The 13,406-nt window shown below is 44.5% G+C and overlaps 1 protein-coding gene across 9 annotated transcripts in view; it reads left to right on the top strand.

The window, feature by feature from the left end:
* Positions 1–10,905, top strand: part of LOC106582632 (ATP-dependent chromatin remodeler CHD6) — a 117,080-nt gene extending 106,175 nt beyond the window's left edge. For 7 of the 9 annotated variants that reach the window (XM_014165873.3, XM_014165874.3, XM_014165871.3 and 4 more), the window contains 6 exons: positions 152–370; positions 513–1,052; positions 2,144–2,332; positions 2,619–2,762; positions 4,290–4,394; positions 4,593–10,905. In XM_014165873.3, the coding sequence (XP_014021348.1) occupies positions 152–370; positions 513–1,052; positions 2,144–2,332; positions 2,619–2,762; positions 4,290–4,394; positions 4,593–5,651 (2,256 nt within the window). In that variant the 3' untranslated portion in view covers positions 5,652–10,905. Of the gene's footprint in view, positions 1–151; positions 371–512; positions 1,053–2,143; positions 2,333–2,587; positions 2,763–4,289; positions 4,395–4,592 lie in introns of all 9 variants that reach the window. The other 2 variants (XR_001323356.3, XM_014165872.3) reach the window with 2 other exon arrangements.
* The last annotated feature ends 2,501 nt before the right edge of the window (positions 10,906–13,406 follow it).

Genomic DNA, 13,406 nt, shown 5'->3' with positions numbered 1-13,406 from the left:
AATGAGACGTTCGATGAGCATGTGTCCACATACCTATGATAATGTTGTGTACATTTTCACGATATAGCCAATTTTGACTTTGCAGCTAGGCCATATACTGGGAAACAGGGGAATAATGCGTGGGACTTTTTTGTGCTCCTTTGCGTTGCAGGATCGGGTGATCATCAACCGCCTGGACAGCATCTGTCACGCCATCTTGAAGGGGAAGTGGCCCTCTTCCAGTCAGCAGTATGACTCCCCTAGCTCTCTGGCAAACACCTGTGTGCCCAACATTGTGCACCAGAGGGCTGGCTTCATTTCAGCCAGGGTACAGCCATCCCAGAGCCTTAACTTCAACATCCCAGCCCCTCCTGTCACCCACCTTCCCAAGGTGACTAGCTCATGTTCATCTTCTGTCCCTTCATAACCATTGTTGTTGAAATCCTTCTTTTGTGACGTTTTTGTAGATATTCGCCAGTCTATTGTCGGTATTCATTCATGTTTTTCCGTTCTTCCATTTCCATCCTGTTCAGTACAAGTCAAGAGATGCCGGGGAATGCAGCCAGGGAGACTGGAGGTTGACATCCTTGCCTCTCTTGCAGGAGAGGCTGGTGGCGCCGCCCTATTTGCCTGAACTAAAGCGGGGTAGGCGTGCGTTTGAATACAAGGCAGAGGTGCTCAGTAAGCAGTGCCACACAGGGGAGAATATGCCTGTAACCGTGTCGAACAGAGGCGGGGCGCTGTTGCTCAACGGCTGGCAGGAGGCGGCCATGGACCTCTCCAAGGCCGGGGATCTGGGCATTGGGGGCGACGCGGCAGCCACTGTAGGCCACATGAGTCACCAGGTCCACCCCGGTGCCCGAAAACTGCCCGCCACGCAGGGTTCAGTGGGAAAGGACAAGGCCGGGATCCTGCAGGCAGGTCTCATCCACCCCGTCACCGGTCAAATTGTCAACGGCAACCTGAGGTGTGACGACGGAATCATGCGCCGGAGGAGAGGCAGACGGAGAAACGTGGAGGCGGTTGACATTGGGTCTGTCACGAGCAGAGGAATGCATGTGCAGGAAAAACAGGTTTGTCAAGTCAAAACTCTTTTTTGGTTTTGTGAACAGAATAAGAGCCAGCTTAATGGTGCTAGTTTTCTGCACCACCTGGTTTTGATGATAATTACTGTGGACCTGTCCCCCTACCAAGTTCAGGGGGAAGGACAATACAGTTGACTCTTGTGGTTTGGTGCTTGGAGGCAATTAATTTGCAATAAAGGTTGTACGATAGCGTATCACTAGTAATGTTGTCACGATACCAGGTTTAGTATCACGAAACTCAATACCATCACAATACTTGATACCAAAACGATACCATGGCAAAAAAGGCGTGTTAGCCATAGTCACAGACTGACATTTGATCCAGACAGATAAACTCAGCTATTGCGCTGTTCAATCGTTGGGCATCTTTTGAGTTTCGAAGTTTCACTTCTGACACCAATGTAATGAAACAGGTAGGGAATCCGGCACGAATCCTCAACATTCTTGCCGGTAACCCTGCGGAAATCGACTGTGCCACAAAAGCATGCTCCAGTGGCAGAGTCGATATCCGCGCTTATAAGTCAGGGTTGCTACAGTATCTTTGGACGCGAGACCATTGTGAATTCATTACGTTTTTGTTGACAACAAGCTTTGAAATCAGCATATTTTTTATATCACAAAGTAATAGGATTGTGAATTGATGTCAGTTCAGCTGTGACTTGCATAGAAAGTAATTCTACAAAGCTGGAAGCTACTGGTATCTTTTAGTTTCAAAATTATTCAAGTGTGTTAACCTCTGTGCAGCTTGAGTGGAAAGCTAACATGTTGCTGCCTAGACACTCTGCTCTAGCAATGAGTAAGTGGAGCAGGCATGAGGCACAGTACGCTTGTGTTATTTGGGACATCAGCTACAATGATAGACAGACTTGATCCTCTCAATCAGTATATGACGTGAGACACATTTGACAAAGTACTGAAAGTAACAAAAATTATAGTACCAAACAGTTTTTCATGTTCTAGTATCGAGAAAGTACAGAGTTTCGTTATACTGTGCAACACTAATCACAAGCACTTCATACTACAGTTGAGTTGGGAATCAAATACATCTATTTGTTTCCCTGTGTTTTTTTCCTCTACAGGGCAGGGTAGAAGTCACCAGCCATTCTGCAGTGTCGTCCACCTCCTCCCCACCAGAGCACCCCCCGGGAACCTCCACCCCCACCCTGTCAGAGGTGGTGGCCATCGACAGAGAGGCTGCCAACAATGGCTTGATGGAATGGCTGCGACAGAATCCCAACTGTAGCATGGAGGTGCCCACTTTCGCACCGGTGAGTTGATCCTCCATGCACATTCATCTTATCCATTCTTCAAATTCCCTTTACTTTTGTGAAATCCCAGTTGGAGGATTCCCTGTCCGTTGGAGGATTCCTGGAATCAAGAGGGAATAAGCAGGAGGAAACTGGGATTTCTGAAAAACTTGTGAACTTTGAGAACGTTTCTATTACGAGGGTTCAACTCACCAGCTGTTTTTATAGTAAGGTTTTATAGTAAGTTTTAAAGTAAGTGAATATCATTTGGAGTAGTGTGCTTTTCTTGCCAAATCTGGGGTTTCAGTCTCCTGGCTCAGCGATTCTGCACAGCTTTGTGGAGCGGCCCAAGCAGCGGCGGCATCGCTGTAAAGACCCCACCAAGCTGGATGTCAACTCCCTAACAGGGGAGGAGAGGGTGCCAGTGGTTCACAGGAGCACTGGCCGCAGGGTAACTATTTTGACTCAAACGCACACACCGAACACTGATGCACAAGCACGCATAACATCACTGACATTAACCATGTTTCCATCCCACCATTTTTATGAGAGTACTGTACCTGATGGAAACAGCAAATTGTGGGGAAACTTTTCTATTTTTTGTAAACAAAATGCGTTCGATTGGTGGATAATGTTTTGGGTTGGTGAAATAGATACAGTACCAGTCAAAAGTTTGGACACGCCTACTCATTCAAGGGTTTTTCCTTTATTTTGACTATTTTCTACATTGTAGAATAATAGTGAAGACATCCAAACTATGAAATAACACATATGGAATCATGTAGTAACCAAAAAAGTGTTAAACAAATGAAAATATATTTTCGATTTTTCAAAGTAGCCACCCTTTGCATTGATGACAGCTTTACACACTTTTGGTATTTCTCTCAACCATCTTCACTTGGAATGCTTTTCCAACAGTCTTGAAGGAGTTCCCACATATGCTGAGCACTTGGCTTCTTTTCCTTCACTCTGCAGTCCACCTCATCCCAAACCATCTCAATTGGGTTGAGGTCGGGTGATTGTGCATGCCAGGTCATCTGATGCAGCACTCCATCACTCTCCTCCTTGGTCAATTAGCCCTTACACAGCCTGGAGGTGTGTAGGGACATTGTCCTGTTGAAAAACAAATGATAGTCCCACTAAGCGGAAACCAGATGAGATGGTGTATCGCTGCAGAATGCTGTGGTAGCCATGCTGGTTAACTGTGCCTTGAATTCTAAACTAATCACTGATGGTGTTACCAGCAAAGCACCATCACACCTCCTCTTCCATGCTTCATGGTGGGAACCACACATGTGGAGTTCACGTACTCTACGTCAGAAAGACACTGTGGTTGGAACCAAAAATCTCAAATTTGGACTCATCAGACCAAAGGACATTTCCACCGATCTAATGTACATTGCTCGTGTTTCTTGGCCCAAGCAAGTCTCTTCTTATTATTGGTGTCCTTTAGTAGTGGTTTCTTTGCAGCAATTCGACCATGAATGCCAGTTGACAAATAAATATCTCGTTATTATCAATAACGTCACCTACTGTACCCTGTCTGTGAGTTGTTGTCTACACCATGCCCGAGTGGGTATTTGCTGTTTATCCCAATCATTTTTGTAACAAAAGCATTGAGAGGTAAAAATGGGATGGAAACGCATGGAAGTTATATTTTTTTTTTATTGGGTAAATGAAAAGTTATTCGACAGTGTTTTTTATTTGTACTTAAAAATACAATATTCGCTTAAATCTTTCGCAAAATGTTTTTAAACCTAGCTACTGGCATTTCTTTGCCTGTGGTTAACAGGTGAATGAAGATGCTTCTCCCCACCCAACTGTGCTCCTTCACATTGATTGAATACGCTTCTTTAATAAGACAGCCTAACAAAATGTGCATTAAATGTAATGTTTGCCTGAATTATAGACAAATGCATAATTGATGCTATGTGTGTGTACAAGAACTCATTGAGGGCTGTATTCTTCTGTGCTGTAGCTTGGGGGTGCTATGGCTCCAGCAATCAAGGAGCTTTCACGATGGCTGGATGCAAATACTGAGTACTGCGTAGCACCTGACTGGGCAGATGTAGTGAAACACTCTGTGAGTAGCATGGCATTTTCACTCTCTCATATCCACATAAATGCCCCATCAAATAGTTTCATTAGAATGCTTCCATTTTTAATTAGGCATTTACTCATCTTGAATAGTGCAGTTGTCAGAAACTACTGCCTCACAGATTACAGATGTCCTTCAAATCCATCCCTGCATTTTCCTTAAGCTAATGCCTTGTGTTTCCAGGGCTTTCTTCCCGAGGGCAAGTTCACCCGCATCCTCACTGAGCCCGTGTGCCGCGAGCAGGGGCCCCGCCGCCGGGGCCGTCGTCCCCGCAGCGAGATGCCCAAGCCCCTCCTCTCCGAGTCTCCCATGGGCCCGCTCTGTATGAACGGCGGCCTGATTGGCAGCATGGACCTGGTCAGCCTCCAGAACCTCCGCAATGTCCAGGGCATCCCACTCACAGGCTTGATGAGATTCCCCCATGGCTTTGCTGTGTCCGCCGGCGAAGACGCAAAGAATGGTCTGAGCATGCTGCCTATGATGCTCCACGGCATACATGGCGCCCCCCACATGTTCAGCGTTCAGGGGCTGATGGGGTTGCCGCCCACCTGCTCTGCTTCCACCTCCTCCTCCACGGCTGCAGTTACCACCACTGCGGCCTCCTCCTCAGCGGCCAGTAGCCCCTCTCGAGGCCCCGGCCAGGCATCTTCAAGCACAGGGGCTGAGGGCTCCGGCATTCAGTCTGGCACAGAGAGAAAGAGGGAGGAAAAGCAGCAAGGCGCGATGGGCAGCCACAGCATTGCGGCCATCACCACCACCACAGCGACCAGCAGCAGCAGTGGCAGCCACCAGGCCTTCAACCCTTTCCTCATTCCAGGGATGTCCCATGGACTGCTGTACCCTCACATGTTCCTCCCGCACGGGGGCGTCATGGCGCTGCCAGGCATGCCGCCTGCAGACTCCTCCAGCAGCCCAAAGACGAAGAAGAAAAGAACAAGGGAGGAAGGGGTGGTGGTGGTGGTGGAGGCAGGCAGCCACAGCCACTTACAGACGGATAGTGGGCCTCCGAAAAAACACAGTGATGGCCAGACTGGGGAGAGCACTGCTGACCAGGCAAGGCCGGAGGACAGGGAGCAGATGGAGGACAACATTCAGGAGGAGGGCACGGGACACGACACCTATGATCCTCCAGAGGTAAACCCCAAGAAGAGCGTTGAAGAGGAGAGTGGAACGATGGAGATTAGCTTGATGGAGGAGGAAAAACTGCCTGAGGAGGAGAGCGTGTCAAGGGGGGCAGAGTAGACTTCACAATATACTTATTCTCCCACCTCTTTCTTACTGTGCAACAGTTTTAAGTTTGTGGTGTGTAAGTACCTTCATTTTCATGTAAATACTTTTATCCACTTATTTTTTTATAGCTTTGCCCTGTAGCAGATTTGTGATTATCTTATACTATATATCCCCACACATGCTCCATTCAAGAACTTCATGCAAGAGATGCAAACACACGTGCATGCAAACACTCACTTGTGAAGGGAGGAATTACTCAACGATGTTACATGGTTATAACAATTCAAGCATCCTTGACGGTCTGCTACATCATTTAGATGCCTGGTATGTCCTGGTTGCAAAAAGGTAAAGCCGGGAGCCTTTTTGACTGAAGAGGGTAAAGATTGTGGGTTGTGTTCATTAGGGCATGCAATGGAGAACATTGTCAAACGGTTTCAATGGAAAATGAAAATGTGTTTCTTATCAAGAAGTCCCACCCTTTTTCAGTCATTTTTTTTTTATCCATTTGGTGCCTAATGATCACAGCCAAGAACGATGTAGCCGTCTAGTGATTACTGTCCCCTCAGTTTCCTTGATGGTGTTAAGGAATGTGAATATCCAATTTAAAGTTGTTTAATGTCCCGAAAGCCTAAAACTAATAGCAATTTTATTTGAAGGTCCTTTAAAATGTGTTGAATATAATACTTTTTATATCAATGCATGCAAAGTAACTTGCAGTCCCAAGTTTGAGTAGTAGCATAACTGCTGCTAAGAAGTTCTCAATAGGACAGCTTTTGTCCATCCCTATATTGTTTGCCTTGTTACTGCTATGTACATTTTTTTTTAAAGGAAAATAGACAAACAAAAGTGTTTTATAACAGATTTAGAGTAAACAATGATGCTACTAATACCAATCTAGAGAACACATTCAGTAAGACAGCTACTCAAAAAAAAAAAGGCAAAGACTAATCCTGAGTTTTGATAATGCTTTAAAATATATCATCTCACAAAGTCACTTTGGGACGTGATCAGCTGTGTCAGTGTTGGAGCAGTGAAGAGGTACCATTGACAAGTCTGTCACAGAGAGCTCTGTTGAGAGCGCCAGTGCCTCACCGGTGAGGGACAAGCACACAGAGGGTACTTCACTAAGGGAGTGGGGTGGTGGGGGATGTGCACAATATAAAAATAATATGTCCATTCCCATCCGCCTTTCCAGTGTTAGGGAAAAGTTAGTCGTTTGATCAGAGATACTGTATGTAAAGCAGTGGCAGAGTGCCTCGTTGTTTTAAAGGCTTCGTGGTCTCCTTTTCTTCCCTTAGAAGCATTTTAAACTCCTGTAGACTAGGTCATACTCAGAATGTTAAAAAATGTAAATCTATTTAGCTGTATATTGCTGTTCCTTTTGTTTACATGCACACCACATTTTTTGTTTTCTCCGTTATGTCCCTTGACATTGGGGGGGAAATGGCAAAATCAGTACCAGTGTATATTGTATTTAACATAATGTACTACACTAAATGGATGCAAAAGCTGATTTTTATTCTCAATTTTACAACAGGGTCTGTTTTTTGGGGTATATGTTTTAGACTTAGCTTCTAAGCGTAACAACTTGACTTCTCTTTTTGGTTGTGAAAAAATAGTTTTCATATTAGAAAAGTGTCCGTTTGGTGAATGTTTACCTGTATTCTGTCTATTAAGCTTTTATTTGTGTATGTGTACATGCATGCGCACACTTGCACAACCTGTCCCATGGGTGACATTTTGTTCGAGAGCTGTATTTCTATCTCTTGCTCTAGTGTCATCTTTCTTTGTTGGAAGACATGTTATTATTGCCTTGTCACAACTTGTGACTATATAATTCATTTGTTTTGCCAAACTTTCACCAAATATGACATTTTTCTTTAAACTTAGTTGATTATATTAAAAGTAAAATGCCTTATTTAGCTAGTGTTTTATATATATATATATACATACTGCTCAAAAAAATAAAGGGAACACTAAAATAACACATCCTAGATCTGAATGAATGAAATAATCTTATTAAATACTTTTTTGTTTACATAGTTGAATGTGCTGACAACAAAATCACACAAAAATAATCAATGGTAATCCAATTTATCAACCCATGGAGGTCTGGATTTGGAGTCACACTCAAAATTAAAGTGGAAAACCACACTACATGCTGATCCAACTTTGATGTAATGTCCTTTAAAACAAGTCAAAATGAGGCTCAGTAGTGTGTGTGTGGCCTCCACATGCCTGTATGACCTCCCTACAATGCCTGGGCATGCTCCTGATGAGGTGGCGGATGGTCTCCTGAGGGATCTCCTCCCAGACCTGGACTAAAGCATCCGCCAACTCCTGGACAGTCTGTGGTGCAACGTGGCGTTGGTGGATGGAGCGAGACATGATGTCCCAGATGTGCTCAATTGGATTCAGGTCTGGGGAACGGGCGGGCCAGTCCATAGCATCAATGCCTTCCTCTTGCAGGAACTGCTGACACACTCCAGCCACATGAGGTCTAGCATTGTCTTGCATTAGAAGGAACCCAGGGCCAACCTCACCAGCATATGGTTTCACAAGGGGTCTGAGGATCTCATCTCGGTACCTAATGGCAGTCAGGCTACCTCTGGCGAGCACATGGAGGGCTGTGCGGCCCCCCAAAGAAATGCCACCCCACACCATGACTGACCCACCGCCAAACCGGTCATGCTGGAGGAGGTTGCAGGCAGCAGAACGTTCTCCACGGCGTCTCCAGACTCTGTCACGTCTGTCACATGTGCTCAGTGTGAACCTGCTTTCATCTGTGAAGAGCACAGGGCGCCAGTGGCGAATTTTCCAATCTTGGTGTTCTCTGGAAAATGCCAAACATCCTGCACAGTGTTGGGCTGTAAGCACAACCCCCACCTGTGGACGTCGGGCCCTCATACCACCCTCATGGAGTCTGTTTCTGACCGTTTGAGCAGACACATGCACATTTGTGGCCTGATGGAGGTCATTTTGCAGGGCTCTGGCAGTGCTCCTCCTTGGACAAAGGCGGAGGTAGTGGTCCTGCTGCTGGGTTGTTGCCCTCCTACGGCCTCCTCCACGTCTCCTGATGTACTGGCCTGTCTCCTGGTAGCACCTCCATGCTCTGGACACTACGCTGACAGACACAGCAAACCTTTTTGCCACAGCTCGCATTGATGTGCCATCCTGGATAAGCTGCACTACCTGAGCCACTTGTGTGGGTTGTAGACTCCGTCTCATGCTACCACTAGAGTGAAAGCACCGCCAGCACTCAAAAGTGACCAAAACATCAGCCAGGAAGCATAGGAACTGAGAAGTAGTCTGTGGTCACCACCTGCAGAACCACTCCTTTATTGGGGGTGTCTTGCTAATTGCCAATAATTTCCACCTGTTGTCTATTCCATTTGCACAACAGCATGTGAAATTTGTCAATCAGTGTTGCTTCCTCAGTGGACAGTTTGATTTCACAGAAGTGTGATTGACTTGGAGTTACATTGTGTTGTTTAAGTGTTCCCTTTATTTGTTTCAGCAGTATATATATAGATAGATGTTTTGTTACATCTCTATATTGGAAGTTATATATCAAAAGTATTTTGTTTAGTTTGTTTTAAATGCCCCTTCAGTTGTATGCATACATACCTTGGTAATGTGCAAAACCAGCATTTGGACATTTGCTGGTGTCAGTCACTGCTGTGATAGAAGATAATCTTTCAAACTTATCTTTATGGTCCAATTCACTTTCTCCATGAAGTAACTCAAACAATCTTCCAAAGCTCAATGGAGAACAATGAATTATTACTTTTTTCTCATCAGTGCCTCTGAGATTTGGTTTGATATTTTTTCCATTTTGTCAAACTTCCGATGATTTACATAATTTATTACATCTAGGCTGAAGCGCTAGTGCAGAAACATCCCTGAACCTATTCCAATCTTATCTAATGTAATCAATGTGAAGGGTGCCATGCAATTCCTGATTGGTCATGTTTGAGGGTCCCCTTGTTTCACTCAAACAACAAGCTTTTCACATGCTTATATTCACTTAACAGGCTTTCAGTTTTCGTAAAGACATCAACGGTGCACGGTATGTATACAACTGAAGTGGATGTGATGTTAAAACCAATGCTCATCCAATTGTAGACCTATTCTGCATGTTGGATCCAATATTCCACTACCATTGGCTGAGTAATGTGTCTTCAGATAGACAACCTGTTTTTGGGAATATAAAGTAGATTATTAGATCTCAAGACACCAGCCCACACCAATTTTCTATTACTTTGCTTGTATGTGAAAACTTGAAAAACAACTAATTGGTGCAGTATGTAACTACAGTTGAAGGTCAATTAATATTTATTCAGTCTTCATGTCATGAAATCATTTTACTGTGTTTTCTTTTCATTTAGTCTTTGGTAATTTATGGAACGGTCAGATTGATTTCAAATCATGTATCTCATATGTATTTATTGTACAAGTCTTGTCTAAGCGTTTTCATGTTTATGCCTGGTGTGTAACGTTAAAGGGTTCAGAGGGACAACAGTCACGCTTCTAAGGCTTGCTGGCTCTTTTCACATTTTAGAATGTTTGTTGTATCTTTTTTGCTATCGCCTGTGGCAAGAATAGTTTAAAATACATACATGTTATAACTTTTCCTGAAAAAGTGTAACGCACTTAACATGTGCCATAGATTGTGGGCCATTGGGATGTGGTCAATTGTATCTGTGTGAACTTTGGACTGAATTGTACTGTAACCTATTTCTGCAGTCAGGCCAGACACTAGGCGCCAGGCCCTATTCATCAATTCTGTTACGTATTTGCATGTCAGAGGAAAGATGCAGGCTCTGGCTTTCCAATGCCATGCTATGTGTGTTGTGATTGCATGCCTGGACATGCTGGTTATATAGGCCCTGAAAATTGCCACAATCCAAGTTGCAGAGATGGCAGACCACTGTGTGTGTGTGCGTGTGCGTGTGCGTGCATGCTTCAAGTTTCTGTTCAACAGCTGCTTGCATAAGGACCATTGACAGATTAGGACCTTCGTTTTCAGCTCATACAGTGTTCACTAAATGGGTTTACTGTAAAGCTACATTGAACGAAGTGCACCGTGGGTGGGAACATCATGTTTCAAAAGAAAAGTACTGGCTGACGTAAGCTACATTAACAGAGTTGTGGATAAAAAATTATTGTTGAACTAGCTCCAATATTCCCTTGTGGACCAATCACATAACTCAGAACATGGTATGTGATCTTTTATTGTACAATAAAAGATGACTTTCAACTTTCATCAAGTGAAGGGGTATTCATTTCTCAACATACTGCTAGCAGAAGCTAGTTTAAGCGAGAAGCTCGGGAGTAGGCATTGCCCATATGATCAACCATCTGCTAGCTAAACCAGAGTTAAACCAGAGAGAAAGTCGATGCAAGAGGTTTTACTCAGTCCAAAATCTGTCCACAAAAATAAGCTGACGTGAGGAATTTTTCTTTGGTGGTCGGTGTTGAATTTGGTGATTAAAAAAAATGTAATGGCTAATTTGCCATGTGAGGCTTATTTTATCAAATGGAAGTTTCATAATGGTTAGATTACGAATGCACTGATATGTGGACACAAGTGGCATTTTGGCAACAACATTTTAGTTGTGCCTGTAATCAGAGAGAAATCAGGGATGGGCACCTTTGGGTGTGGGAGCCAAAAAATCTGGACTCATCATGGGGGGGGGGGCACAGTGGCTTGCAGGTTTGCGTACCTACATCCATACCCACACATGTAGTCAGAGCCGGCCCTAGCCTTTTGGGGGCCCTAAGTGAAATTTGCTTTCACTCACCTTGCGAGCAAAAGATTTTAGCAGTCCCCATCTTGGCAGCGGAGGGTTATTTTGAGTTAATTTCCTGCAATTCTACAAATTTTTCCATAGGATGGAGAGAAATGTTTTGAAGTTTATCTGAGTGAGCATTACTAACTAAATCAATGGGGCCCCCAGTCGGTAATTCGACAATAATAACGACAAGTTTACATATCTTGCCGCTATACTAATTTACCAATCAAAACAATTTGGAAATTGATAGAGGACTCATCATGGCTATAAACTGGTGAGGTCCAAAAATATGGGGGGAAAAATTCCAAGGAAAAAATCTGACAACTGCAAGAATATTTGCCTAATTTCAGACTGATACCAGGTCAAATATCACGATACCGAGCGGTCTCGTGATACCACGGGGTTTGCACCGCCGAAGGACACCTGTTTCCGTTTTCTATGTTCTGCCTGTGCGCTGCACATAAACCTGTCCCTGATTTTCACACCTGTACTCAATACAACACATCTAACACACCTCACAGCAAAACATTTCAGTGGCCAGCCTCTTTATGGAGGAGAGAAAATGTTTTAAAGTTAATTTCCTGTAATTCAAAAAGAAAAAAGTATATTGTTGTAGTTTTAAAGGCCCAGTGCAATCAGAAACCAAATGTATCTGTGTTTTTATATATACACTGCTCAAAAAAATAAAGGGAACACTAAAATAACACATCCTAGATCTGAATGAATGAAATAATCTTATTAAATACTTTTTTCTTTACATAGTTGAATGTGCTGACAACAAAATCACACAAAAATAATCAATGGAAATCCAATTTATCAACCCATGGAGGTCTGGATTTGGAGTCACACTCAAAATTAAAGTGGAAAACCACACTACAGGCTGATCCAACTTTGATGTAATGTCCTTAAAACAAGTCAAAATGAGGCTCAGTAGTGTGTGTGGCCTCCCTACAACGCCTGGGCATGCTCCTGATGAGGTGGCGGATGGTCTCCTGAGGGATCTCCTCCCAGACCTGGACTAAAGCATCCGCCAACTCCTGGACAGTCTGTGGTGCAACGTGGCGTTGGTGGATGGAGCGAGACATGATGTCCCAGATGTGCTCAATTGGATTCAGGTCTGGGGAACGGGCGGGCCAGTCCATAGCATCAATGCCTTCCTCTTGCAGGAACTGCTGACACACTCCAGCCACATGAGGTCTAGCATTGTCTTGCATTAGAAGGAACCCAGGGCCAACCTCACCAGCATATGGTCTCACAAGGGGTCTGAGGATCTCATCTCGGTACCTAATGGCAGTCAGGCTACCTCTGTCGAACACATGGAGGGCTGTGCGGCCCCCCAAAGAAATGCCACCCCACACCATGACTGACCCACTGCCAAACCGGTCATGCTGGAGGATGTTGCAGGCAGCAGAACGTTCTCCACGGCGTCTCCAGACTGTCACGTCTGTGACGTGCTCAGTGTGAACCTGCTTTCATCTGAAGAGCACAGGGCGCCAGTGGCGAATTTGCCAATCTTGGTGTTCTCTGGCAAATGCCAAACGTCCTGCACGGTGTTGGGCTGTAAGCACAACCCCCATCTGTGGACGTCGGGCCCTCATACCACCCTCATGGAGTCTGTTTCTGACCGTTTGAGCAGACACATGCACATTTGTGGCCTGCTGGAGGTAATTTTGCAGGGCTCTGGCAGTGCTCCTCCTGCTCCTCCTTGCACAAAGGCGGAGGTAGCGGTCCTGCTGCTGGGTTTAATTAGCGAAGCTGTTCCTGAACTAGGGGTCGCGGCAACATGAGTCGCAGGAGAATTTACAAAATCCTGAAAAAAATGTATACAAAAAATATAATATTGGCTTTATCTCAATCGTTATGTGGTTAACCTTAAAAATCTAAATGATAGTTATTCAAATCTGAAAGATCAAATTCAACCAGCCATACACTTAGATCACGGGAAAAGGCGTCACTTGACCGTTGCACTGGA

The sequence above is a fragment of the Salmo salar genome, chromosome 22 (assembly GCF_965601325.2).
Source record: "Salmo salar chromosome 22, fSalSal1, whole genome shotgun sequence".
NCBI lineage: Eukaryota > Metazoa > Chordata > Actinopteri > Salmoniformes > Salmonidae > Salmo > Salmo salar.
The sequence above is the reverse complement of the archived record's forward strand: the minus strand, read 5'-3'. Positions and strand labels throughout refer to the sequence as shown.